This window comes from Lynx rufus, unplaced genomic scaffold (assembly GCF_022079265.1).
Source record: "Lynx rufus isolate CCGP_SWC_20201006 ecotype Redwood Valley unplaced genomic scaffold, mLynRuf1.p SCAF_7, whole genome shotgun sequence".
In the NCBI taxonomy this organism is placed as follows: Eukaryota; Metazoa; Chordata; class Mammalia; order Carnivora; family Felidae; genus Lynx; species Lynx rufus.
In genome coordinates, this window is record NW_025814889.1 from 40,911,737 (window position 1) to 40,939,625 (window position 27,889).

The window sequence follows — 27,889 nt, forward strand, 5'->3', positions numbered from 1 at the left end:
GGTCTCCTCGTGGGCAAGTCCCCTGTTGTGACTTCAGTTGGGGCCAATGGGGGGCCAGGAGGCCATCTGCCCATGATCTCACCACCACCCAAGCCAGCTTCCTAGCTCAGGCTGACACATCTGTGGGTGGGTACGAGGACACCCCTTTGTTGCCCCGCAACTCGGAGCCCTCAGCTCACCCTCCACCTGAACCCCCCTCCATCCTCCCCCAGACCACAATCCAGCCATGCCATTGGCCCAGTGAACCACAGACCAGAGATCACACATCCTGGCAAGTATCCATGCAGGGGGGACCTCTGCCAATGTCTCCAGTGATTCCCTACAGGCCCCGCCCCAACTCAGGGCAATCCCATCTCCGGGACCCACAATGGACCCATTGAAGCTTAAGTGTGGATCTGGATCTCTTCCCAAATCTCTTTTTGTGTATTTCCTCTCATCTGTGCCTTCTACTCTTTAGAAAAATAAATATAGACACACACCATGGCCATTCCATAAAGTAGGGGGCCCTCCTTCCTACTCAGTCACCCTTGACCTCCAAACAGCAGACATCTGTTCTCCACAGCACTAATCCTGTCTAAACCTGAAGTTCCTCTTACAAGGATCTTATAGCCAGTCCCACCTCGACCCATCCCCAGGGGCTGAGGCTGGGCTCAGTCGCATGGTCAGTGGGTTCCCAGAGACTGCAGGGAGATCTCTGCTCCCCATCTGCCCAAGACAAGTTCCACAGCAACCCCCCCCCCCCACCCGCCACCACCTCCTGCCTCTCATGCCTGCATTTTCACTGAAGGGTACAGCAGGCACAGCTTTGGCCCAGGTGTGGCCCTGCCTTTGGTATGTGTTGGAAGGCAGGGGTAAGGGAGAGTAGCCTCAGGTTACTGAGTGTCCTCTGACTGGTCCCCAGGGCAGCTGACCCTTCCAAAATGGCATGGGCCAGGAAGCTACACTCAGCCCAGAAGAAATTAGGAGAAAATAGGGAGGCCCAGATCATTATCGGCATCACCCTCTGCAATAACAAGAAATATGTATTTGTTCTTTCTCCCTGATTCCTGACCCAGAGCTCCTAAAGCACTTGGAATATCCTAGGTGACAGCAGCATCTTTTGTTCTAATGAAACCACTCTTGGTGGGCTCCTAGATAGATTCCAGATGGGGGCTAGTCACCAGAAAGACCCAGGCATGATCAAAGAGCTGGAATTTTCGGCCCCCACCCTCCAACCTCCAGAGATGGGAGAGAGGCTGGGGATTAATAACTGACCATGCCTGCATAATAAAACTTCCATTAAAATCCCTAGACAACAGGGTTTGGAAAGTTTCTGGGTTGGTGAATGTCTCCACGTGCAAGAAGGTGGCACACCCCAATCCCATGGGGACAGAAGTTCCTATGCTCAGGATCCTTCCGGACTTTGCCCTATGCACCTCTTCATCTGGCTGTTGATCTGTACCCTTTATAATAGCCTTTATAATAAATAGTAATAGTACGTAAAGTGTCGGAGTTTTGTGAACCATTCTAGGAAATTACTGAACCTGAATAAGGCATTGTGGGAGCCCCCAACTTGTAGCCAAGTCAAACAGAAGCGGGTACCATGAGAACCCAGTACTTGTGATTAACATCTGAAGTGGGGCAGTCTGGTGGGACTGAGCCCTTAATCTGTTGGGTCTGCACTGATTTCGGGTCTTTGTGTCAGAACTGAATTGCAGGACACTCAGTTGGTATCCAGAAAGTCAAAGAATGGGTTGGCTTGGGGGAAAAGCACACAAATTTGGTGTCAGAAGTGTTGTTAGTAGGAACAGATCATGTCCTCCCACTGCACTGACCCCAAAGAAGGGCAAGAGTGAGGGTCACTGTTCGTGGAAGGCAGAACAGAACAGGCAATAAGGTAGGGGCAAGGGTTATCCCAGCTGATGTATGAAATTCCAAATCCACTGGTGTCACAGGAAAGCCTTTCTCAAATGGCTATTTCTCAGAACCCACCACCATTCTGCAGAGTGATACGGCGCTTTGTGTCAAATGTCTTGACCCTGTGGTAATAAAATGGGTGGGAATTCTTCCCCTGACCTTTCTCTGTTTTCTCAGGAGTGCTCTTATCTAAGTATGAAACTGGACTTGCGTTATCTCTGACAAGGCAAAGGAAAAGAGGGGTCAACGAGAGAATGTACAAACATTCAAAAGCAAAACTTCCAGAGCTAGAATCTAATCCTCCGATCTGATTTCCTGCTCTGCCCCCCGCTGGTCTGTGTTCTGAAGTTTCTCAGGAATCCAAAGCCTAAATATTACATTCAGCTCATTGCCTCGGTACAACTGAGGGATGGAGCTGCAAGGCAGGTAAGCTGGGAACACGGATGGGTAGGCTGCCAGGTAGCACTCAGCCCTGGGGGCTGGGACATTAGCCAGAACAATGGGCCACAGGGTGCAATGCTCACCCACTCTGCCCAGAGCAGGACAGCCAGGACATGCCCAGTCAGCTGGTCAGCCAGCAAAAGGCAGCTCCCAGCAAACAGCTAGCCCACCACCAGACAGGCCAGGTGGGCAATAGAAGTTTGGTGAATGGATGAAGAACAGGTGATTCTTAACATAGTACCAAAAGTAGAACAGCCAGGAATTTTCTTTTTAAGCTTTATTTATTGTTGAGAGAGAGAGAGAGAGACAGAGTGTGAGCGGGGAGGAACAGAGAGAGAGGAAGACACAGAATCCGAAGCAGGCTGCAGACTCTGAGCTGCCAGCACAGAGCCTGACACAGGGCTCGAACCCACGAACTATGAGATCATGACCTGAGTCGAAGTCGGACGCTTAACTGACTGAGCCACCCCGCACCCCTGAACGGCCAGGAATTAAAGCAGACCCACTACATGAGTAAAGATCCTCCCTGATTTAAAAAAAAAAAAAAAAAGGAAAAGGAAAAGATATCTCTCATCTGATGGAAACACATTACCTCTTCTAAAATAAACCCTTTTGTTTGCAGGAAGTGAGCCCTCTAAGGGGCTTCTCTGCTCAGCCCATCTGCTTCCATGCTTTTCCACGCACCCGACAGAAACGCCAGCCCACAGGCCTTTAGCAAAGGAACACAGACTTCCCCCAACGTTAAGTTTTACCAAAGCCTGCCTCTAAATCACAATAACATAATCTCCAAATGCACAAGATGCATTTCTAAGTGCTCCGTAGGTACCATCTCATTTACTGCTCCCAGGAGGCAGTCCTCATTATCCCCAGTTCATAGATGAGGAAACTAAAGCACAGAGAAACTCGCCCACGGCCCCAAGGTGGTCAGATGGGGATTTGAGCATAAGCATTCTGTCTGCCTCCAGAGCTCAAAGCACTCACACCACCCAACACCACCTCATGGCTTCGCTCCTGCAGTTTCTCATAAGCCTAATTTCTCATAAGTCTCATATGGAGACTGAGTGGAAGGGAGCCCCGGTTTCTAAAGGGGGTGCACTGGCCTGTCCTGACAGTGGCCCGGCGTGACTCCAGAAACCCCAGTATTGGCCGGGGCAGGCCCCAGGAGACTTCGCATGAACTCAGGCATTCAGATCTCCCAGGCAAGCCCAGGCACCTAGGAAAGTTTGCTCTCCCTGGACAGGCATTGGCCCTGATCACTCTCTGTTAGCCAATGAGGAAGTCTGTCTTCCTTCCTGAAAGCTTCAGAACAGACAGCTTGAATCCTAAGGTTGACTTACAGGGCTGTGTTAGAATGCATCAGAAATTATCCAGAACCAAATGAGTAACAAGTTACGTCAAGGCCCTCCCCTGTCTCACGGCCAAGCTCAAGGTAGGCCCAGGCTCTGTCTTACCCTCCTGCCCCGCCGGCCCCAGCCACACCCTGCCTCCCACCACCCTTGCCCGTGCCAGACACCTCTGCATGTGTGCCTGTGTCTCAGTCCTTCTCTGACTCCGCTTAATGAGGCAGTTATGACTGCGAGGATGAAAATGGCTAACATTTATTGAGTGCTTATTGAGTGCTTATTGTGCTTATTGGAAGCTCAAGCAACAGCTTCCATGAGATGAAGCTGCTGTTATCATCCCTGTGTTAGGATGCTGATGAGGAAACTGAGGCTACAAATGATCAGACAGTTTGCTAGATGTCACCCAGCTAGTAAGTGGTGGGACTGGAATCCCAGCCAGGCTGACTGAGTGCACAGCCCATTCCCTTGGCCCCCTGCAATGCTACCCGTCCATGCGCACAGGATGGGCAAATGAGAAGCCCTCCACTCCCACCTTCCCAGCTGCAAGAAAGAACCTTCCACACTCTTCCATCAGGAGTCTGAAATTCTAACCAGAGCATTATGTGTTTGAGGAATAGTCCCTATTAATAGGCATACTCCTTCCTCACTGATCCTAACCAAACATTTATGGTTCAATGGGAGCCAAATTAGCAGCACTTCTCTGGGCAGTGTGTTTTGCAGAGGATGGGAAGGGAAGCTTGAGGTTACAGAAAGGGAAGTCTGCAGACTATGGGGAAACCACAGTTATGCCTGGAGCTGCCCTAACTCTTAACCAGAACAGAGGGATGCAATGAGCAGTGAAGGCCTAAGGAGCATTTAACAGAAGTTCCAGCCCCTCTCTATATAGACTGATGCTCCCCTGGGCAACTTCTTCTCCCTCCCACTCCCTATACATATGTGCTGTGCCAGGTAGCTGCTAAGAATCTCCCCCTGCCATGGTCCCACCTCCTATATTCATGTCTTTATGTGATCCCCTCACCTTGAGTGTAGACTAGACATGTTGACTTGTTTCTAGTAAATATAATACAGCAGAAGTGAAGGATGTCACTTTGGAGATCAGGGTTTTAAAAGACCATGGCTTCTGCCTTGACTGCTCTCCTTCACTCTCTCTGATATCACTCACCCTAAAGGAAGCCAGCTGTCATGTCATGGGGCATCCCCAAGGAGAGGTCCACATAGTGAGAGGCTGAGGTCTGCCAACCATCACGTGACTAAGCTTCAACGTGTCCTCCTCAGTCCCTATAGAGCCTTCAGATAAGACCATAGCCCGAGTCAACAACTTGACTACAGTTTCTTGAGAAACCTTGGGCCAGACTTAGCCACACCCAGATACTTGACATATGGAAACTCTAAGATAATAAATGTTTGTTGTTTGCTAAGTTGGGGTAATTTGTTACACAATAATAAATAACTAGTACACTCTCATCTTATCTCACAGAATCAAAACCCAGCTCTCTATTTCTAAGGCTCACAATGTCAGCTCTTCCAGGGACTATGGAAAAGCCACAGCCTGCTCTTAGCTATACTAGCAAAGCCAAGTATATCCCCTTCCAGAACCTTTCCATCAGAAGCTCTACCAGCAATCGTCACAATGAGGGCATAAGACAGGCCCACTGCCAGCTGAATCATGGCATGCCTATGTGCTATAGGTAAAAACGGAGTGGGAGATGACCAACTAAACTCCAGTACTAGAAAAAGAGGGTCAGAGCTGAGGCTTTGAATATACAGAACGAAAGCTTAGTGATTGTGTTGGCAAAATATCAAACTACCCAGTAGACTCCAGAGTTGGAACTGGTTATCTTCCCATAAAGCATCAAGAAAATTTCTTTCATCCTCAGCAAAGCTAGCTTCTAAATTTTGAATTGAAGACCAGGGAATTGTATTGTCTGTTCCAGACCAAGCATTCCATCATGTGCACAGTGAGTGTTCCAGTCATTGTTGGATGGGTAGATAGATGGATAGATGTATGGATAGTGGATGGGTGGATGGATGGATGGATGAATGAATGGATGGTTGGATGGATGAATGGACGGACAGATGGTAGGTGGACAGATGGATGGGTGAATTGTTGGTTAGATGGATATATGGATGATGTTTGCATGCATGGATGGATGAATGGATGGACGGGTAGGTGGGTAGATGGAGGGATGGAGGGATGAATGGATGGTTGATTGGATGGGTGGATGGATGAGTGGACGGGTGGGTGGAAGATGCTCCCTATAGAAAGTGGTAATTAATAATTCTTAATCTGGGGGGCACCTGGGTGGCTCAGGTGATTGAGTGTCCGACTTCAGCTCAGGTCACGATCTCGCAGTTAGTGAGTTCAAGCCCCACGTCAGGCTCTGTGCTGACAGCTCAGAGCCTAGAGCCTGCTTTGGATTCTCCCTCCCTCTCTCTCTGCCCTTCCCCCATTCAAGCTCTGTTCTCTCTGTCTCTCAAAAATGAATAAACATTAAAAAAAAATTTTTTTAAAGAATTCTTAATCTGGTAGTCAATCTGACAAAACACAGTTAAGTAAATTCCTAATTCCATCCATTGTGGCTCAACAGATCTTATACAGTGAATGCTTATGATTTAGATATTAAAAGTTTTTTCACAAGTCATTTGCAGCAACCTTTTATCTTTCAAAGGATTCCTTAGGTCTTTCACAGGGTGTGATGATGTTAAATTGGAGCACTGATATCAGTGGCAAGAACAATCTTTTGTCCTTCATGCTTCCTTTAAAAATTGCACAGAAGAGGGGTGCCTGGGTGGCTTAGTCGGTTGAGCATCCAACTTCAGCTCGGGTCATGATCTCGCAGCTTGTGAGCTTGAGCCCCACATCAGGTTCTGTGCTGACAGCTCAGAGCCTGGAGCCTGGTTCAGATTCTGTGTCTCCCTCTCTCCCTGCCCCTCCCCTGCTAGTGCTCTGTCTCCTCTCTCTCTAAAAAATAAACAAACATCAAAAAAAATTTTTATTTTAAATTGCACAGAAGATAAACTGGCTGGTTGGCCATCCGTGAGCCAGAGTAGTTGACCTAGCCCTAGTGCCCACTTTCCATCTAGTTTCAGAATATTTCCAGTATAGTGGACATTGAGTAAGTTCCTAAATGACCCTAAAGCCATAGGCCCCAAATATGATCCTAGTATCCAAGCTCAAGCCCCTGGTAGTCCACCAAAGCCAATGTGGCCTCTTGGGGCCTAAGAGAGGGGAGCCTGTTATCTGGCTATTTGTCTTCAGTTTTTTATTCCACTGTTCAAACCATGGGAACCCAAAAAGTAGTATCCAGCATACGATCTGAGGCTAAGCTGGTCTTTAACCAAATGTGGGGTCTCTCCAGAGCTCATGAAGGATGGAAAGACCTTCCTGCAAAGGAATAGACTGATGACCAGGAAGGGGAGTAAAGGGAAGGAGAAAAGTAGAAATCAGATAGTTGGAGTATGAGTCCTGTCATTGTCTCTTAGCGGCCGTGTGACACTGAGCAAGTTATATAACCTCTCTGGCTCTGCTTCCTCTTTTGTAAACCTAGAATAAACTGCACCTGCCTCACAGACTCACATGTAAAGCGCCTAGCACAGAGCCTAACACATAGCAAACACCACGTGAGTGAGCACAAAAGGGAAAATTATCAAGTGAAGAGCCCGTGTTATTGGGGAGGGGAGGGGTGAGGCAGAAGGGAGCTTCTAATGGGCAAAGTTTGCAGCAAATAGAATAGAGTTAGGGCCAAACAGAAGACCAAGTAAAGGGCAGAGATTATACAGCAACTTTTCCTGTAAGGACATTTTCCAGGGAGGGGATGGAGTAGAAGAAATCATTTGGTGATCTGATTTTCCTAGCTCCTGGGCCATTCTAAGATCTTCCTATCAGGCATTCCAGAAACTTCTCACTCTGAGCTTAAAGAATTACTGGGCCCTTCTTCCTCTTAATTTCCAAAGAATTTGCATCATCTTTGTTTAGTCAACTGTGACCTCACAGTCCTTACAGCTCATTCAACCATAATCCTTTGAGCAAACAGGTGACCAGAAAACAACAATAAAACCTTAGACCAGGTGCATTCTGCCCTTTCAGCTACACAAGATGTTCTTCTGCTGGCCCATGAGTGGGTTAGCACAGCTGGTATCAGAAACCACAGCTGTAGTCAGGGGGCCACAGCTGTGGTGCAGAGGCCACCTCCTCCCTGCCTTGAGATGTGGCCCTCCCTGTCTGGCAAGGATGACACACCTCTCCATTCAGAGGAGGGAGGGAATGAGCAAAAGGTCACCTACCTGGGCATTCTTCATTGCTGCAGACCCACAGGCTATTTCGGCAAATGCTGTTGGGGAGAGCAGCACAGGTCATGGGTAGTTGTGCAAACACAAGGGTACATGAACAGATCAAGAGCTCGTCACAGATACCACAGCCCCCAAAAGGAAGGGATCTGGGAAGAGAAAGGAGCTGGCGTGAGGGGGGATCTTTATGAGGTTAAAGGTGAACAGCACAGGGCTGTGGCCACAGAGGAATCTTGGAGATCATGCCAAGGGGAAGAAGCCCTGATGGAGAGATGGAAGAAGAAAACCTAGGGGACCCAATGTCCCTGAAAATCCACCAGCCACCCAGAAAATTCCTACTCCCCCAACTGCTCCCTACCCCCACACAGCTAGGGGAAGAGAGAACAGGGGGGCTGCTGAAAATGACAACCCAGGACCACGCCAGGCAGCCCATGGGGACTCCTGGGATACAGCCAAGCAAGGAAACGACAGCAAAGGAAAGAGGCCTGGATGTGGAACAAAGGGTTATGTATTCAAGGAGAAAACTGCCTGTGGCATGGTGACTGTCATACAGTCCTTCTTCAGAGAGAGCCATTAACTAAAGCATAGTTTGGGGGGGAAAGCTAGAGATGATGTTTGCACTTAAAGCGTCCTTCCCTCCCTGACCCCCTCCTCTAGGCCCATCCATAACACCATCCTTGCTCCTCGTCAACGACTTCTCCACCCTCCCAAACCACCTCATCTCTGCCTCTCCTCCCTCTGCCCAACCAGGTCCTGTCGCACCTGCCACTACCCAGTGCACCCCCTCCCCCACCCCAGCCCACAGCGCACAGCCCCAGCTACCAGGTGTTGCAGTCCTGCGAGAGGGAGGCTCCCGGAGGGTACCGCTTCCCGGCGTGCACACACGAACACTCAGCGCTTTCCACGCAGCGGCCTTCATCCAGGAGCTGTCCCTCTGTGTTCAAGGGCATCGAAGCAAAGACTCAACTTACCATCATTGCTCATCTCCCAACTACAGAATCCCCACGAATGATCACAGCCGAGGGCTTCTTCCAGGAAGCTCAAAGAACCTGTCCTGCACTGTTGCTCTCCCACGTTTGTGCAACCTGGGAGAGGGGGATTATGAATCTCCTCTCTACTGCTGAAGAAATGGGGGAAAGGGCTTTGCTCAAGGTCTACCAGTGAGGGGGTCAGGAGTCTAGGCTGAGGGCTTCTCCCCGGAAGCTCCAAAAACTTGTTGTGTGATGTTGACCTTTCACATTAATGCAATGAAAGAGAGGGCATTATTAATCTCCATTCCACAGGTGAAGAAAGGAGGCAAGAATTTTGTTCAAGGTCTTCCAAGTGGGCAAGTCAGGAGAGTCCAAACACACAGGCCTCACTCTCTGTAATTAAACAGGGTTTTTCACCAAAGCTCAGCCTCTCCTGAGAAAAACTTTCTAGTGCAAAGCTCTCTTTCAGTTGAGCTCATGTGGCAAACCCAGGAGACATTTTAAAAGATCGTTCACTCAGACCGCTTCCCCGACACTTCACTGAGAAAACAAAACCGCAGCTCAGATTGGGTCACATGCTCCCCAAACAAAGTCACTGTTGGAGCCCAGACCATCCTTCTGTTTCCTAGACACATGCGCTTTCATGGATACAGTACAACAGGAAAACATCAATTACAAATAAACGCCAGCTCAATCCTGATCACTCAGTACAAAGACTTTTGAAAAATAAATAAAAGGCTTCTGATTTTAGCAATGGGGAGCAAACACAAGTAGCCTTCATCTGGCTTCCCCAAGCCCAGGGCACTGGCAAGGTCTCGGATTTGTGAATAAAATGAGTTTATTACCAGGGCAGCTGCAGCCGTCCACGCATTGCTCCTGACACACTTCTTTGACGTGCAGGCTCTGGCAAGTTCTGGCGCAAGGGGACACGCATTCCTTATACTCCATGCCAGCAGGACATGCCGGTCCTGAAATGGAAAAGCCAGGGGTCTCCCCAGAGCAGCTCCCTCCCAGAGAGAGCCTCATATGTACTCAGAGCCTTCATGTTCTTTTGCTTCTCCCCTCTGTCTTCAGGGCCCCAGGGGCCTTCTTCACCCCAATGGCACCCAAATGGCCAACATGCCCTCCAAGACCATCCTGCCAACCACCCTCCCCTGAAGGAATATCTTCCATCTTGTAAGGCCTGGCCAAGACTCAACAGGGTCACCTGGGACCACCACCCCTTCCCCTCGGTCATCTGTTTTCCATGAAGAGCTTGGGATTTTTTTGGTCCCTTTCACCTAAAACCGTCTCAAAGTAATACCAAACTCCTCTAAGCTGAAAATAAATGTCCTCCTGGGGCCAAACAAGAGGTAAATGTGTCCTCCATCACACCCCTCCTCTAAGGGCCCCACTTTCCTCATGAATTTGGCCCCAACCAAAGGCCCCACCCAGCACGGGGTGCACGCCATTCATGCCCACCTTCCCCACGTGGGTGACATTCACTCCACATTTATTTTCCACTGTGCTGCAAGACTGCCTTCGGAGCCTTATCGCCTAAGCATCTGTCCCCTTCCGCTGGACCCAGCTCCTCCTGGGCAGGGCCTGGCTCTCTTTAGTCTCTCGACCCCGTGGCTAACTGAGGCTCAGAGCAGCTGAAGAACTGGAACACACCAACGCTCTTTTCTGGGCTTCACAACACCAAACGATTGTCCCCAACCCCTTCTCCTCCAAGATATGTCAGGCATCTCCCCCTACCCTATCTTCAAAAAACTAAAAACTCAGCCGCTCCACCTCACAGAGGAGAAACCAGCTGCTAATTACCCCCTTCTCACACCTCCACAGCAAAGATAAAAGCTCTAATTTATAAACTGAAAAAACACACACTGAGAAACATGTGTGTGGTGTAAATATCCGGCTCCCCGCTCTGTCTCTATCAGCCGGGATGACCTGTATGATTATCGCAGACTGTCCATCTGCATGGCTTTTGATCTAGGGAAAGTCTGCAGAGAGAGGAAGCTTTTTACAAGGTAACCAGAGAAGCTCCTACTCAGTTACGATAATGTGGGAATGGTGACAATGACAATGATGAGGGGCCCACTAAGACTGGGAGATCCAAACCCCGGGCATCACCAAGTGAGGGGGGGGGGGGGGGAGGGACAGATAGCAGTGTGGCCAGAGGAAGGAAGGCTGGGTTAATACAAGAGAAGGATGTAATGACAGCCTGCCAGGCTCTCCAAGATCACCCCGTGGATAGTTGGGACAACGCCCTGTTCCTCGTCAATTCAGACAGACAGGCAGTGAAGATGTGAATTGGGATCAGGATGGCTGAGGGTCCCATGAGGGAAGGAGGATGTTTCTCAAGTCCAGGCAACAGATTTCCCGAGGGAGTCGGGGGGCGGGGGGGCGGGGGGCGAGGGGAGGCATGGCACAGAACAGAGGCATGGGAAGGTCTTCCCAGCTGCAGCTTTCAAGGGAGGGGATTCCGCCTGCGGGCCAGCCCTCTGTGACCAGGTGGCCCAGGCACTGGAGGCCCTGCAGGCACCGGCCGGTTGGGGTGTGGCAAAGGCCCAGGATCGTGACACTGTCCCAGGGCTTCCCTAGTGACACTCCAGGACAGACACCACTCATGCCCAGCTGGGAGGGTGGGTGTTGACTTACGGCATGCAGTGTGGTCGGTCCAGCCGTACAAGACCATCCCCTGCTGGGCACAGGCCCGGGCATACTCCAAGAGGGCCACGCATGGGCACCGCAGCCCCTGGGCACACGTGCACAGAATCTTTTCACACAGGGCCACAAAAGGCTCGGGGTCCACCAGGGGGTGGCAGCGGGCAAACACCGAGGCACTCTTCAGAAGCTGACACTGCTCCCACAGGCCCTGCAGGAATGAGACACCACTTCAGTGCAGAACAGCACCCCGCAGTCCCGGCTTCCTGAATGTGGCTCCACGAAGAACCACTCTCGCCGGGAAAACTGAGGAAGCTCCTTCATTCCTGACATCTAGGAGGTGCTTATCAACATTTGTCAGATTAGAGGGTCCAGCCATCAGAGGCAAAATCCTGAACTCATGCTACAAGAGATGGACAGAGACTCAGGTTATCTCCCAGATTGAGCCCTGAACTTGCAGAACCCACAGCACTGACACTCTGAACAGCAGTGACAGGCGGGGTCCTAGGAAAGGAACGAGCAGAGGGAGGGGAGTGAAGGGTGCTGAGCTTGGAGTCGGGCCATCAGGAATGCTGACGAGGGTCTGCTTTGCACTGACCCAGCAGCCCCCTCTCCCCATCTGGGTCTTCCCCACCATACAGGAGGATATGGCACCAGGAGCTACATAAAGCAGACACTGCTGAGATTTACATTCAGCATATCGGGGTGCAGTACACTTTCCGGGCATTCACCAGGTGATTCCTGGGGCCAGACGGAACCAGCTCCTACCCGCAAAAACAAGCTAGGATTCTAGAAAATGTCCCTGAGATCCTCTGCCAGGCAAGGGCTGTCCTTGGATTTTGCCACCTTGTTGATACCCTCAACCCAACAACACAGGGCAGGTTCAGAATCGTCATTGACTATTCTAGTAACATGTTAGCACAAACATCCCTATATGTTGTACTTGTAAACATCTCTGTGTTCTGTGTCTTAATGATTCTAAATGTACTTTTTTTTTTTTTTTGCAGTTTAAAACCTCTGAAGTTGGGAGGCACAGCTTTAGAAGCCATTCCCCATGAGTTCCTTCTTTGCTGCAAATAAAATTTTCTTTCTGTGACAAGACAAAATAAAATAAAATCTCTGAACTTAGTGTGCATCTTACAATCAATAACAACTTCAATTGGCAGCTTTTTTTTTTTTTTTTTTGACTTGAGAATGTCTTCTGGACTCTCATCCTACAGAGTTTCATTCAGCCGTCTTAATAACCGCTAAGCCATCTGACCTGGTGTAATAAATCTTTTTTATTCAAATTGTCTAGAGTGGCATCTGTCCTCTGTGTCAGAATATTGATCAAAACAAAACCCAAAGAGAATGTACAGAGCACATAAAAGAATTTGTTTTTAATTTGTTCACACTATTTTCAAAGTAAATCAGGCAACTAACTGAGTTGAATAATCACTGGCCCTGATAACAGGCTTCCCCAGTGTGATTTCTCCGCCTCTCACTCCCAGTTACTTTCCTTCTCTTTGTTCCTCAGGTTTTCTTTCTTAGTGATACATGGAACAATGACATGTCCTGGACTTGAGACAATACAGTATGGTCACCATAGGTGCTCCCTGCTGGGGCATCAGCTTTTTCATGCATAGACATGCTCTCAGACTGGAGAATTAGTCCATGGACTTAAAACCTTCGGCCAAGGGGTGCCTGGCTGGCTCAGTCGGTAGAGAACGCGACTCTTGATCTCAGGGTCGTGAGTTTGAGCCCTTTGTTGGGCACGGAGCCTACTTAAAAATAAATAAATCAATACTTAAAAAAAAAAAAAAAAAAACAACCTTCAGCTAAAAAGAAAGAACTACAAGAGCATCTCAATGGAAGGCTGAGTCCTGAAGGATAAACCAGAGCAAATCAGTGTTCACAAAAGGGACAGTAAAAAAGAGGGAAGAAATGATAGGTTTGAAGAGAAGGAAATCCAATCTGCTCAAACTGTACCAAAGGATGGCCAGAGCAAGCCTGTGTAAATCAAGAGCCAGGCTGGGAGGGGGGTCTTTTGTGGCAACGTGGAAAGCCCGGAGGAATAGAAATCTGACCCAACACTGCTCACCATCCTCAAGACCCGCCCTGGCAGCTCCAGGGACAAGCTGTGGTCCCAGGGAAAATCCACATCCTGCCCACAGGGGCCCTGAGCTGGGGCCCCCGCACCCCACCGAGCCTGCACAGAGTCTGCCATCGGAACTAGGCAGCGGGGAGGAATGTCACAGCTGCACCTGATCACACCGGCCCGGGGGCAGGAGGGACTCCGAAGGAGGTCCAGGGCCAGCTGGCCCAAGCAGTTGGGTGTGGCTGGTTCCCTCCGCCTGTTAGCAAAGCCGCAGCTGCGAGGGCTGCTGAACTGCGAAGCTGCAGCTGCAGACCTGCCTGCCCGGACAATTAGCAGCCCCACGTCTTGGAAGCCAACGGCTGAGAGCGGCACTCCCTCCAGGACTCCACTTTTCTGGCTTCCTTCCCATCAGCTTGGAGACTCCACACCCACTGTGCGGCTGAGAGCTCGCTCTGGCTTAAGCCCAGCTCTGCCACTTCCTGGCAGTGGGGATTGAGGCAAACCTCCTTGCCTCGCTGGAGAAGGGTGTCCTTGGGTAACATGGGAATGATACCAACAGGCGCTGCCTCGCAGGTGGTGGGAAGGCACCGCAGTGCCTGGCACTGAGCAAGCAGTCGACGAATGAAGATGGCAGTAGGGTCACCCGTGACCACTGAGGTCTTGGGCTATGGCATGCCTCCTTCCATTTGCCACCCTGAGCCCTTTACACAGGGGAAACTGAGGTCTCTGAAGACAATGCCAGGAAGAGTCCCTGGACTTGTTATGACTTCACAGCCCCAGATGTGAGTTTTGCCTCTTCCACCTGCTAGCTGTATGACCTTTGGCTATTTGCTTAACCCCTCCTCCTCTACAAAATGGGGATAATAGTAACAGCTCCTATCTGATGAGATGGTAGTGAAGACTGAATGAAATAACCCATGTAAAAGTTTCACCTAATAAATGGCGACTCCATATTATCATCATGGATCTCCTGGTCACCAGAGAATCCTGGTCCCTCCTGTCCCTTCTGCCAATAGGCTTATCCTCCAGAATGGTGGGCAACTCACCAGCAGGACAGAAGGACACCTTTGTCCCTTTCCCCCCATCTCCATCTCCCCAGGCTAAACAGGGATGAATGGTTGCCATGACAACATTATCACACTACTATCATCTTGGAGACTCTGAGGTGAACAGAGGGGCTGCTCTCCTTCATCTGCTATTTGAGAGGCTCATACTCCTCCGGAACAAAGTGGGTTTCTTTCAAGTGGGGTGATGGGAGAAGGACCAACTCTTCTTTGCACCAGGCGGGTCTACAACTCTCCTCAGGCTCAGGGGAGGAGGCTGAGGCCTGCGTCCAGTTCTTTCCATTCTGCCATGGAAATGCCCCCATGGAAATGCCACAGCATGCCCCATGAGAAATTTCCCTCAGAAAGTGAGGTTCCTGGACCCTTAAAGGGCAGCCAAGGGTGTCCCAGAGAAGACTGGATGCTCAGGCTCTTGCCTACCTTTCTCCTCACCCACAATTTACAACTAGAGAAAAACCCAAAAGGCAACTCCATGGGATGATAGTGTCATCACCTAGGCTGTAGGACAGGGTCTGGAGCAGCCCACAGGACATCTTGCACAGGCACAGGGACCTAGGGTTCTCACCAGCCAAGCACAGTGTCAACCAGAGGAAAGAAGAGACCCAGGAGTCTAGACATCTCCTCCCACTTTGAGAGCGATGTGGGGCAGAGGCCGGCATGACCCGTCTCCAGCTGGCCCAAAGATGTCTGTTCCCTGCTCAGAGGAAGAATGGGACCAGTATTTCAGCACATTTCCTGGGAGGTCCCTTGAGGTACTAAATGGTTTATAGAAAGCTGCAGCAAGAAGGGTGTTTTCTGACTATTCGCTTGCAGGATGGGAGTGGATTTCTGCAGAAACAGCCACCTCCCTTCTTAGAACAATGCCTTTGCCCTCTGTGTCTGCACCTGAAAATCTGGCTAGGATTTCTTCCTCAACAGAGACAAAAGGGAAAGTTTGTCTTTCCATCTTGCCCTCCAGTCTTCCTTCGGTCAGCTCTGGCCTGAACTTGGCCTAGTAGGTCATGGTAGCATAACCACCGTCTGAGGGCCCCCAGTGCAGCATGGTGCCTCTCCCCCCCAGCCTTCCCCACTCCACCACAGGTAGCCCTGCCAGGCCAGGCCAGGTGCCAAGACAGAAAAAAGTCCAAGATGGAGCCGACCTCGTGTCCTCTCAGATCCTGGGGAGAGATGTCGTCAGGTAGGAGGTGACCAAACCTTCACTCAGCAAGCACTGGTCATGTGGTCTCTAGGTCTCTAGCATATGCCTAGGTCAGGATACAAGGCAAATCTGACGGTGTCCCACCACAGCCTAAAGGGCAAAGTCCTAGCTCCTTAGAAAGGCAGTAAGGCCAGGCCTTTTAGGATCTGACTCCAGCTCATTCCCCCCCCCACGCCCCTTCTCTCGCATCACCCATGTCCCCAGAGCAAACAGTTATTTCAGAGACCGCCTCAGCACTTGCTCCCACAAACTTGCCCTTCACGAGCCTGCAACACCTTCAAAGAACGCAAACCTCCTTGGAGAAAGGCAAGAGAGACAGTCTTTCAGATTCGGAAACTGAGGCATAGAGAGAGTAAAACATTAACTAGGTCAGTGGTTCACAAAGTGTAGTCCAGGAACCTCCTACGGATTCCCAAGATCCTTTCAGGGCTCCATAAGATCAAAAATATTTTTATAATAATAGTAAGATGTTATTTGACCTTTATGCTCTCACTCTTTCATGAGTGTCCAGTGGAATTTTCCAGAGGCTACATGGTATGTGATATCACAACAGACTGACTACAGAAGCTGACATGGGAATCCAGCTGATTTCTCTTAAGCCAGATAGGAAAGAGATTTGCAAAACTGTGAAACAATGCCATTTTTCTTTCTCCACATTTTCTGTTGGAATTTATAGTTCTTTTTATTAAAAAGATGGCATCCATGTTAAATATAATGTGTTTATTATTTTTAAGTGAATATGTTTTACATTTCTGTTTTATTGTCTAATATAGTATGTACCAATAGAAAATCCAAATCCATAATCAATAGATAATCCATAGAAAATCTCTTTCCCGGGGTGCCTGGGTGGCTTAGTCAGTTAAGCGTCCAACTTTGGCTCAGGTCATGATCTCGCAGTTCATGAGTTCACGCCCCTCATCGGGCTCTGTGCTGACAGCCCAGAGCCTGAAAACTGCTTCAGATTCTGTGTCTCCCTCTTTCTCTGCCCCTCCCCTGTTCACACTGTCTCTGTCTCTCAAAAATAAATAAACATTAAATACATAAATAAATAGAGAGACAGAAAATCTCTTTCCCATCCTCTATCATTTTTAAGAGTGTCAGCTAAGCAATTTACAAACTGCTGTACCAAGCAGGGCTCAAAGCCTGATTCCATCCCACAGGTCAGTCACCTGTCACCAAACCACCATTTACATGGTTTTCCACACCCTCAATGTGGAAACTGCCACATTGGCGAGCCACACCTCACCAACTGTTTCCTCACAACCAGGTTAGACAACAGTGTAGTACAGCAGATAAAGCACAGGTTTTAGAAGCATGGTTGGACTGCAATCCCAACCCTGTCACTTCCATAGTGTGTGTGTGTGTGTGTGTGTGTGTGTGTGTGTGTGTGTGTAGGAAAATTATCTTGCCCCTCTGCACCTGTTTCCTCACCTATAAAGAAGGCAGGGTGTAGCAGAGATTGAAAGTTGCCCAGGATCTGTTCTTCCCTTTTTTCTTAGTCATAGAACCTTCAAATTTCAACTGTCTCCTGGGCACATGCCCGCTGGGAACAAAGATTCTATTTCTTCACCTCCCCAGTTGCCAGGAATGGACATAACTAAGCTTTGCCTACTAGGACATAAGCAGAAGGGTCATGGGCAACATTCGAGGCAACGTCCCCAAAAGGAGAGGGCGCTTCTTTCTTAGCTCCTTCTCTCCCCACTGCTAGAATATGGTTGTGATGCTTGAGGCATGAGCTGCCATCTTGGACCATGAACTGGAAGCTTCACATCAACAACAACAGAGAAACGAGACAGAAGGACCCTGGATCTCAACACGTGGTACCCTGTGCTAGCCCTGGACATTCCACCCAAGTTCTCTACACCGAGAAAGAGCAATAAACTTGTATGTTGTGTAAGCCCTTGTTACTTTGGGTGTACAGTCACTCACAGAGGAACCTACTCCTAACACAGACAGCAATACCTATCGAAGCCAGTTGCTGCAAAATAAAACTAAATGAGGTTACACAGGAAAGGCAATCAAGGGCTTAGAACTACTATCATCGGTCTGTTGTCCATACTAGCCACACAGTTCGAAAATGGTTATTCTCCTCAGCTCTCTGCTGAACCATTCTGGCAGAGACATACGATGGTCAGCTCTTTTGCACACTTCCAGCATCTCCCTGGCTCCAGTGCCCGGCATTGGCTACTTCTATCCTCCTTCATCTCTTGTCTGTGGTGCCAGAGGCTGTCAAGAAATATCTAGCCCAGCTCCATCAGCCCATGACTTCATCCTGCCCGGGTGGGTGCGCAGACCCAATTGTAGCCCAACATAATCACATTTTCAGTTCATTAAAGAAGTCCAGGCCTCTTCTCTGGAGATGCCAAGGCGGTTCGAGGGAGGGAGACAGAAAAGAAGCTCATCTCCCCAGTGGCAGACAGCGGGGAAGAGAAAAAGCAGTGGCAAGAGATCTAAAGCTTAGCTATTGTGTTTGTTCCCAAACAGCTGACCAAGGACAAGGGAGGGGGCATTCCTAGGACTGAAGTGAACAAAGAAAGGAGAAGCTAATAAATAAAGTGCAAGATTGTTCACCCAGGCCCTGATCTTTCCAGCCCTGGGGTGGGTGTCCTGTGGCTGCCCCTGGGGGAGGTATGGGGGCGCCTGGCGCCTGAACTGACCCAGAGTAGTGGGTTCAAGAATTCACCCCTGTGGTGGGGCACAGTTTGTCATTGGTCAGCCAGCAAGGATGGATGAGGGGGGTGGCTGATTCTATTTATATCTTCTGGCTGGCCTGGGATTCCTACCCACATTCCAAGATCTGACTCACAAAGCCCCCGTGAAACTGGTTGATAGGTTTCTACCAAATGGATGTGTTTTGTTTTGTTTTGTTTTGTTTTGTTTTGTTTTGTGGAGTTGGACATTTCTCTTTCTGAGGTGATTGGGGTACAGCCCTCATGAGAAGTAGGGTAACTGGATATGTCACAGAAGTCCCTGTATCCCAAAGGACCCTCCTCACCCTGTGCCTTGGTCTTCTGGGAGGCATGTGAGCAATCATCAGGGATCAGGGCAGGGCTTGGCTGGCTGGGAGAAGGGCCAAGCACCATCCCCAGGTTCCCAGTTTGGGGTCTGTCCAAGCTCTGGGGTGGAACCACTCTACTCATCCTGCTCCCAGTAAGGAAAGATCATCAGCTTTGTGATACCATTCACCATTCTTTTGGTAATTCGTCCTCTACTGACCCAAGATGGCATTTGCATTTTCTCTTTCATGGTTGTTCAATTTGTCTTATGTGTTTTGTCCCCTGAACAGGACTGCAATCCAACTTTCATAGTTTGGTATCACCCAAACCACACAAAACACCTCAATAAATATGTTCGAATAGGCACCATCAGATTCTTGCTCATTCTTCTCCTCACCAGAGGGGGAGGAAAAGGGAAAGAAAGACACTTGTTAAGGGATTTTGAGATTCTTATGTTAGGAAGGCCTTTGAATTGAAAGCTTGAGTACTAAAACCTCATCTGACCCTCCTCAAGGGTTCGTCAAATAAGTATACTAAAAAGTCGTGTTCTGCTTGATTTGAGGGTAATCTCTGAAACCCTGTGGCAGCCTCTGATCTCTGCTATAAGGCTAAACCCCCAAAAGCACCCTGGTCAAGGTCATGCCCATCCCACCACAAGCACATGGGCTCACTGCCACTCTGAGTTATGAGAACCCTAAGAGTCCTGACGTTGATTTAAAAATTTTCTTCTGCTCCAGACACCTGCCTGAGGCTGCTGCTGTTGCTGGGAAATTCACCACCAGAAGGCTGAGTGATAAATGGTGCACTCAGTCTTCTCAAGAAAGACTGGCCATCTTGAGGACCAACTCTGGGGAATACAGAGAGAATCCTTGGAGCCGGAGCCACGAAAGCAACCTCACATGCAGATGGCAGCAGGAAAAGCGGGAGATGGCCTTCCCAGTCTGGGAGAGGTGATCCTGGGGAGGAGGATGGCTGCAGCAACTGCATTTCCCAGCGGAAGTGAGGCCAAGGTCATGACCATCGAATATATTTCCGCAGGTCATACAGTGTACAATGGCAATATGCCACGGGATGCCACAATATGCCAGTGTACAATGGCAATATGCATCGTTCACATTGTGGACACCACACATGTCCACGTACATTCTATGTACATTTCTCATGATTATTATGGTGATTTCCCAATAGGCAGCGGTAAAGTGCCTTCAGGAAGGGGCACCTTTTTCTAACTAGCAAGAGCATTGGATGGACCAGCTGCAGCCTTGGGCTTCATGCTATAGTGAGCACTGAGGACAAAGACAGGATCCTTTTATAAGATTCAGCCCTTGCAGACAGTACCCAAACTGAAAGAATGTAAATTTAAAAAAAAAAAAAAAAGGCAACCTAAGAATGTTTCTAAAATGTTAATTGTGTAGTAGAGTTACCTGAAATCATCATTAATTATCTGAGCATTTAGAGCTTGGGGCTTCTTACTACTGGGTCTGCCACTCTGAGCTCCAGACTCTAGCAGCCCTGCCTTCTGTTTCTAAAGCTGAAAAAACTGTAAATTTGCATGCAATCAAACAAGCCATTATTCAGTCCCAGTAGAGAGGCGCTGGGTTTTGTTGGCATAACAAGGAAACATTCATCCCCTAGGTATACGTAATATGACCTGCCTCAGAAGAAGCTAACTCCTTGCTACCGGCCTGGAAAGAAGGTACGCCCCAGAGAAGTGGGGAGAATAGATTCTGGTGGCTCTCAAGAAAAGTTCTTAGGTCAATGCAGTCTTCCCTACAGAACATTCTGCCACCGCAAAATAGTCCTTAGAGCCACAATGGCAAGCACTTGTAAATGATGCCCATTTACCAGACCTGACTTCTGAACCCAGGGGCCCAGGGGACTAAGCAGGCTGTGAACAATTCCTTCCAAAGATGGCACTAATCACCTCCCAGGAGATGAGTCGCTGTGCTTCCCAACCAATGAGAGCACCCCAGACTTGAGTGAACACAACCTAATTGGCTAAGACAAAGTCAGGTCTCCCTTCTCAGGTAAACAACCCTGAAGCTAGTTCTGAGCTTGAAGGAGCTTGTGCCTCGGGAGGTCTGGTGCGTTTGGGGGCCTCAGCCCAGCACTAAGAACTTGGTAACCAATTTCTCAGGCTGCTCCCAGGGCGCTGGTTAGTAAGGACTTTAATGCACCCAGGAGACAAAGTGAGTAGCAAGCCTGCAGCTGGAGCCTCCAAAAGTTGGGGGGTTGGCGGGGAGACAAACAAGGCTTCTCATGGATTCTTTGTCCCTCCTTCCCCTTCATCTCCAGGAGACAAAGTGCCCTGTCTCCTTCCTCAACTCAAGCCAGTATCAGGTTCTCCATGTGAAAACCCTGTCTTCATCTCCCACTTCTTATGGATAAATGGGAGTACTCCTTTGTACTCCGAGGGTGGGGGAATATTCATCCAGCACTTACTCTGTGCTGGCCTGTGCAAAATAAAGTAAGACAAAACCCATGCCCTCAAAGAGCCATTCAATATCAGAAGGACTTATGTGGCCCCACCACGACCTCACCACTGCAGCACCCCCTGCCTTAATCCCACCCCTGCCTAGCAAACACTGAAGGGTGGAGAGAGTGAACCACCTGCCAGCCACAAAATGGTAAGTTAGGACATAAAAGACAGAAATGATAAAAACTCTCTCTTTCTGCCCCTCACTGCACATGATCCTTGAGGGCACTCAATCTGAAATTCACTTGGGCTACTACCAAGCAGCTCTGGAAGAAAATTTGGCTTCTGTCACTTCCCCATCCCTCGATGTGGCTGTGTTCAGACATCTTCTCTCCTTTTTTTTTTTTTAATTTTCATTTTTGAGAGAGAGAGAGTGTGAGCGGAGTAGAGGCCAAAAGAGAGAGGGACAGAGGATCCGAAGTAGTCTCTGTTGCAGACAACAGAGAGCCAGAAGTGGGGCTTGAACTCACAAACCTCGAGATCACGACCTGAGCCAAAGTTGGACACTCAACTGAGCCACCCAGGCGCCCCCAGACACCTTCTCTCCTAACCTCACACTGGGCTCAGCTCCCCAAAAGGAACGGGGTTACAACTGGGAGGAGGGTGGGGGGAAAAATTTAATTTTGGAGTTTATGCTTAAAGTCCTGAATGTGTCTGGCTTCTTCCCATCCCATAGTACAGATGCTGCAGCAGTGAGCAGACAGCGGGAGAACATCAGGAGCCAATAAATAATGATAATAATAACAAGAACAGTTCATAGGATTGAGCCCCACCGGGCTAAACAGCCTACCCATAGTCTCTCTCTCTCATCCTGAACTGTGGTCCTGTGCAGCGGCCACTCTTCCTATGCCTATTTTATTCTGCAGGAGCTGATGCTTGGAGAAGTTCATGTCTCACTCAGAGTTACAGAGCCAGGAAGTGGCCTGACCCCACACCCATATCTTTAGCATAATGCTGAGGCCCACGGATGAGAATATCAAGGAACTACCAAGGGCAAGGACCAGATATTTCAAAGTTTTCCTGGAAAGAAGAGGAAGCTACTCTCTTCCACACAACCTCACCCTCCCCTCGGGTGTTAGAACTTGGTCTGCCTCGGTCAGTGGCTGGTACTGGGCTACGTTCCAGGTGCCACGGATGTTCGTGGGCTAGCCAGAAACCTAGCACGATTGAAACACTGGCAACACAAAAAAGAGGCATTGGGAATGTGCTTGTTTATAAATTGGAAATTGTGTTTACAATCTAGGCAGCTGGATGAAACATCAAGTTAGAATAGTTTTCCTGTGCCTGACACGGACCTTGGTTCAGGAGATCAGACTGTTCCACAAAAACAGAAAAGACTCACTGCGTGAGTAACCAGCCAGTAATGAAGCTCTCTCTCTCTCTCTCTCTCTCTCTCTCTCTCTCTCTCTCGTGTGTGTGTGTGTGTGTGTGTGTGTGTGTGTGTGTCTTTATTTTGCTTCTGGAGTAGGAGAGAGCTGGAGTTTCTCTACTTTTGTGCAGACTTGGGGAAGATCAGACTTCTGCAAGGGCTGACTGGGGGTTAATACCATGGAGGCTGTCCCAATCTCCAGACACATACCACTGCCTATTCCCACTGAATGTTTATTGCAACTTATTATAAACTGACTTTCTAGCCCAATCCACAGAAACACACAAAGTTTTAGAGCTGAAAGGAACCATAAGAATCCTGGAAGCCAACTCCTGAGGGAAAACTCAAGGGCCACAGGCAGAGATAACAAGCAGTCTGAGGCAATGCAGCCAGAACAAGGGAGGAGGGAGGGGGGTGAAGCCAGAGACAGTGAATTGTGACCCTGAAGCTTGTTAGCTGATGACTTTGGCAGCTACTTAACCTCCCATGGCTGTGATTTCCTCATCTCCCTGCAGAACTGTACAGGCCCACTGTGGCCTGTCAAGTCCTGTCATGGCTGTGGTCCTGGACAGAAGCAGGGACCACCCTCTTCCTGTGGGATGGAACAGGGTGGTTGCTCCCTGGATGGAGGCTGGGAGATGGTGCTGTTAAGTGGCCGGCTCCACAGGGGTTGTAGGGTACAGCGTAGATGCCCTTCAAAGCCAAGGACTCATCCACTCACGGCCTAGAGGGTTGGCTGGTAAAGACTCACAGCGGAGTCATCTGCAGGCATTGTCCTCAGCCCAAGCCTCCCTGCCCAAAGGAATCCTATATCCAGTGACCAGCGGGTCAGTACAGGCTTGTCTAGTGGGGCCACCCCAGCTTTCAGAGCTCCTTGAAGGATCAGCTGAGGCCCCAGTTGTAACTACATGGCTGTTCACCTTCCCCACACCCAGCATGGCCTCTCTCTCCCCCTACAGACGCTGCTCCTGACAGGTCCCCAGTCATTCCCTGCACAGGGGGGGCGTGACTTACAACACCTCCAAGAAAACCCCCCAGACAGTGAGTCCCTGCCTCACTAGGACAATCCCTGTGCTGACAAGGGCCCAGCTTCACCCCAGTGACAGGCTGTTTCTCCTCCCTCAGTCCCAGCAGCCCAACTCCAAGGGGAAGTAGGGTCGTCCATCAAGGGAGGTCTTTCCCCACCTAAAGCATCACCCTCCCAACACCCTAACCACCAAGATACAAAGGCTACCACCTGAAGAAGGTAGAGGCAGGATTCAGTACTGTGCACTCCGTCCCGCCAGACCCCCTCTCCTCCAAGGTGAAGGTTCTGGTAGTGGGGTCCTAAGAGGCAACTCTGAAAGGGAAGAAGCTTCTGAGGAGCTACTATATGGTTAGAAATATGAGCTGCAGAGAAAGGGAGGGGAGGTACCACCATCAGTACTGAGTCTCACGGCAGAGGCACACAGACAATAGGAAGCCATGTGACCATAGAGGCAGCCACTGGATTGATGTGGCCACAGGCCAAGGAATGCCACAGCCACCAGACACTGGAACTAGGAGTCTCCCCTAGAGCCTCCCAAGGGAGAGCAGCCCTACGGACACCTTGATCTTGGCCCAAGGAAACCACACTGAGACTTCTGGTCTCCAGAAATATGAGAGAATACCTTCCTATTGTTGTAAGCCACGAATTTTGAGATTAATTTGCCATCACACCCAGGCCCTCCTCTTCCCTCAGCTTCCCTAATTATAAAGTAACCCTCTTCTTGCTGATGTGCTGATAAGACCTAGGGGCCTTGTCCTCCTATTTATACTTTAGAACAACCACTTATTGAACACCTAAAAAGGAACTGTTTCCTATCGCAGAATTTCAGACAGGCAGCAGGCAATGGTGGAGATATTTGGGCACAAGAGAGGGCACTGGAGTATAAAACAGAAAAGTCTAGGAGCACCTGAGTAGCTCAGTCGGTTAAGCATCTGACTTCCACTCAGGTCATGATCTCACGGTTTGTGAGTTCGAGCCCCACATCAGGCTCTGTGCTGACAGCTCAGAGCCTGGAACCTGCTCTTCAGATTCTGTGTCTCCATCTCTCTCTGTCCCTCCCCATTCATGCTCTATCTCTCTGTCTCTCTCTCTCTCTCTCTCTCAAAAATAAACATTTTTTTTAATTAAAAACAAAAACAGAAAAGTCTATTTGCTCACTACACCCACTCACTGGACAGACATTTTAGAGCTCCAGGCCCAGAGCAGTATTAGACTAGAGCCAACCTGACTCCAGCCATAGTTGGTTTTCAGGAGAAAAGGGGCCCATGGGAACCCCTCTTTGAAGAGTCAGAGGGACCCGCAGAGTTAGGCCCACTCTGCATCTCAGTGGAGGACTAGAGAACAGATGACTTTCTGCTTCTTAATTCCAGAAGTCCCAATGCATTCAGACCACATCTAGCCTGGGCTATACCCACCTTCTGCATTTCCTCAGATGAGATGTTGCATGGGCTGCTGGGAGGGGATGCTCGTTTGCACTGTTGTTCCCCACTGCTCAGGGCCCAGGAGTTGGCAAAGTCGTAGGGGTCCGAGGTCAAGGTCCCTGTGGAGAAAGTTTCAAGGAGAATGAATTCACAGTTAAGCCTGACCCAGGACTTCTAAGGGAAAACTCTAGGTTTGTCATCACCTGAATCAACCTTCCATTAGATCGGTACTTAGGCGTCTGGGTGAGGAGTAACTTCTGTGCAGTGCTCAGCATAACACCATAGCGCACGGGCACTCAGAGGTCAGTGTTTGGGGGGGGGGGGTACAGTGAGGAAGATGACATGGAAGACAATGAGGAACATGCCTGTTCACTCTGTCTCCATGCCCTTGTGCACCTTTCCCCTCTGCACCCCCTTATTACATTGACTCTCTCCGCTCATTCTTTGAGATGCGGCTCCAGAGCCACTTCCTCCAGGAAGCCCTTCTGAACTAGTTCTACTCCCTGCCCCCCACCCCAGCCTGTGCTCCCTCAGCACCACGGCCACCCTTCCATCAAAACCCTCATCCTTCATTGTGTTGGTATTTCCTTTGTTTATAGTCATACTCCATTCAACTGTGAGCTCCCTAATTCAGGGTACAGGCTGTCTCTTATCTCTGAATTCCTAGCTGGGGCATTGTAGACACTTGAAACATTTTTGCAGAATGAAGGTAAGAATGTGACATGGAACCTGAGCCCCCAGTCACCACATCCCCCGTGCTTTCACAGCATCTGTGCCTTGGTCTCATACCAGCCATGCCACCATTGGCTCCCACAACAGAGCAAGGGCCTATGGGCTTACACAACAAAGGAGATACCCAATGTCACTGCTGAGTCTTCACTGCAAACAGACTAATGAAGCACTGAGGCAAGTGGTCCTTTTGCATAGCCAGGTCCAGAAGAGTGAAGCATGTTTCAAGGTCAAATCATATACTCAAGAAAACAAAATAGAAAATCCTGAGGGAAAGAAAAGCAGGACATTGGAAGTATTGTCAGTTGGCATCTGGGGTGGGGTAAGCAGGGAAAATGGCCCCCTCCAAAGATTCATTTCCTAATTCTTGGAACCTATGAATTATCTTATAGGGCAAAAGACGTGATTGAGTTAAGGATCTTGAGAGGAAGAGCTTATCTCGGATTACCTAAGTCAGCCTTAGATGCAATCACATGTATCCTTACAAGAGGAAGGCAGCAGGAGGTGACTGAGAGAGAGAGAGAGAAAGAGAAAGAGAGAGAGAGAGAGAGAGAGGAAACAATGTTGTGACAGGCAGAGGTCGAGATGATGCAGCCACATCAAGGATTGCTCACAGTAGTTGGAAGAAGCAAGGAAGAGATTCTCCCCTAGGGCCTCTGGAGGGAGTAGAGCCCTACCATCACCTTGACTTCAGCCATTTGGCCTCCAGAAATTGTGAGAGATTAGACTTCTGTTGTTTTAAGCCATGGAGAAGCCAAAAGGAAGGGCATTTAAATTTATGGAGTTTCTACTATGTGCCAGGCATTATGATAAGTGCTCTCTGGGTTCTGAGTCACCACGTCACACAGGCTTATCTGCTTTCTAACATACCGTGAGAACTCCAAAAAACTTCAAATAATTTCATTCTTTTACAGAGGTTATAAAAAACAAATATACTTAAAATTCTTGTTATAAATATGAAGAAATTGAAACCTGATAAAAGGACAAGACAATAAGAAAAAAAACAATAGAGTTGAAAAAGAACCGCATTTACCTTCTAAAGTTACAAATATAGTCAAGGAAATAGAAAGAAAACTCAACTGATGGGTTAGACATCATCTGGAGATTAGACAGAGTTGAGGGAATTAGGGAACTAGAAGATAGACCTAAGACATGATGTGCTGATGAGCCAGCCATCTGGAGAAAAGCAAAACCCTGGTTTTTAGGATTTGCTGATTTCCATGGTGCAAATACTCCAACCATGGCCAACTTCAAGCTACCAACATGACAGTACTGAATGCAGACTTGGAAAAGATGCTCACAATCCATTCTTAGCAGCCAGCATGAGCGCACCCAAAAAGCAACAGAGAGGAATAGAGAGATAGCAAAATAAAAGTAAAGTAATGAGAAAAAAAAAAGGATGTAATACAAATATACAATATACATCTAACAGGAGAGAAAATGACTGGAAGTTTTCTAAATCTGATGGAAAATACAAGTCCTGAGATTCAGGCATCACAGTCTCAAGTAAGATAATAAATATAAAACCCACATCTAGACACAACATAGTAAAATTTCAGAATACAAGAACAAAGAGATGACTCACGTACAAAGATAGAATACTATATGCAATGCAATTAACAATTGGACTGGCAACCTTCTTCTCAACAGCAACAATAGAATGGCATCTTCAAAGCACTGTGAGAAATGACTGATGCCCTAGAATTCTATACCTAGCTAAAGTATCATATAAGAATGCATGGCTGTTTGTTTCAGTTATCACTGTTACCACTACCAGACCCTTAATGAAGGAAGTACTAAGGGATATTTTTTAGAAAAATAGAAGTTGAACCTAGAAAAAAAGAATAAGATGCAAGGAGAAATTATGAGCAAAGAACCTGTTAAACATGAGGATATAGCTAAAGAAGCACTGATTGTGTAAATCTATCATAGTAATGTCAAATTTAGT

The 27,889-nt window shown here is 48.8% G+C and overlaps 1 protein-coding gene across 1 annotated transcript in view; it reads right to left on the reverse strand.

Moving 5' to 3' along the window:
• VWF (von Willebrand factor) overlaps window positions 1–27,889 on the reverse strand; it is a 137,639-nt gene that overhangs the window by 91,150 nt on the left and 18,600 nt on the right. Inside the window, exons 6-10 of the mRNA XM_047066718.1 lie at window positions 25,207–25,331; window positions 11,579–11,795; window positions 9,784–9,906; window positions 8,790–8,901; window positions 7,965–8,011 (exon numbers count right to left, since the gene is read on the reverse strand). Coding sequence (XP_046922674.1) covers window positions 7,965–8,011; window positions 8,790–8,901; window positions 9,784–9,906; window positions 11,579–11,795; window positions 25,207–25,331 — 624 coding nt within the window. The remainder of the gene's footprint in view (window positions 1–7,964; window positions 8,012–8,789; window positions 8,902–9,783; window positions 9,907–11,578; window positions 11,796–25,206; window positions 25,332–27,889) is intronic.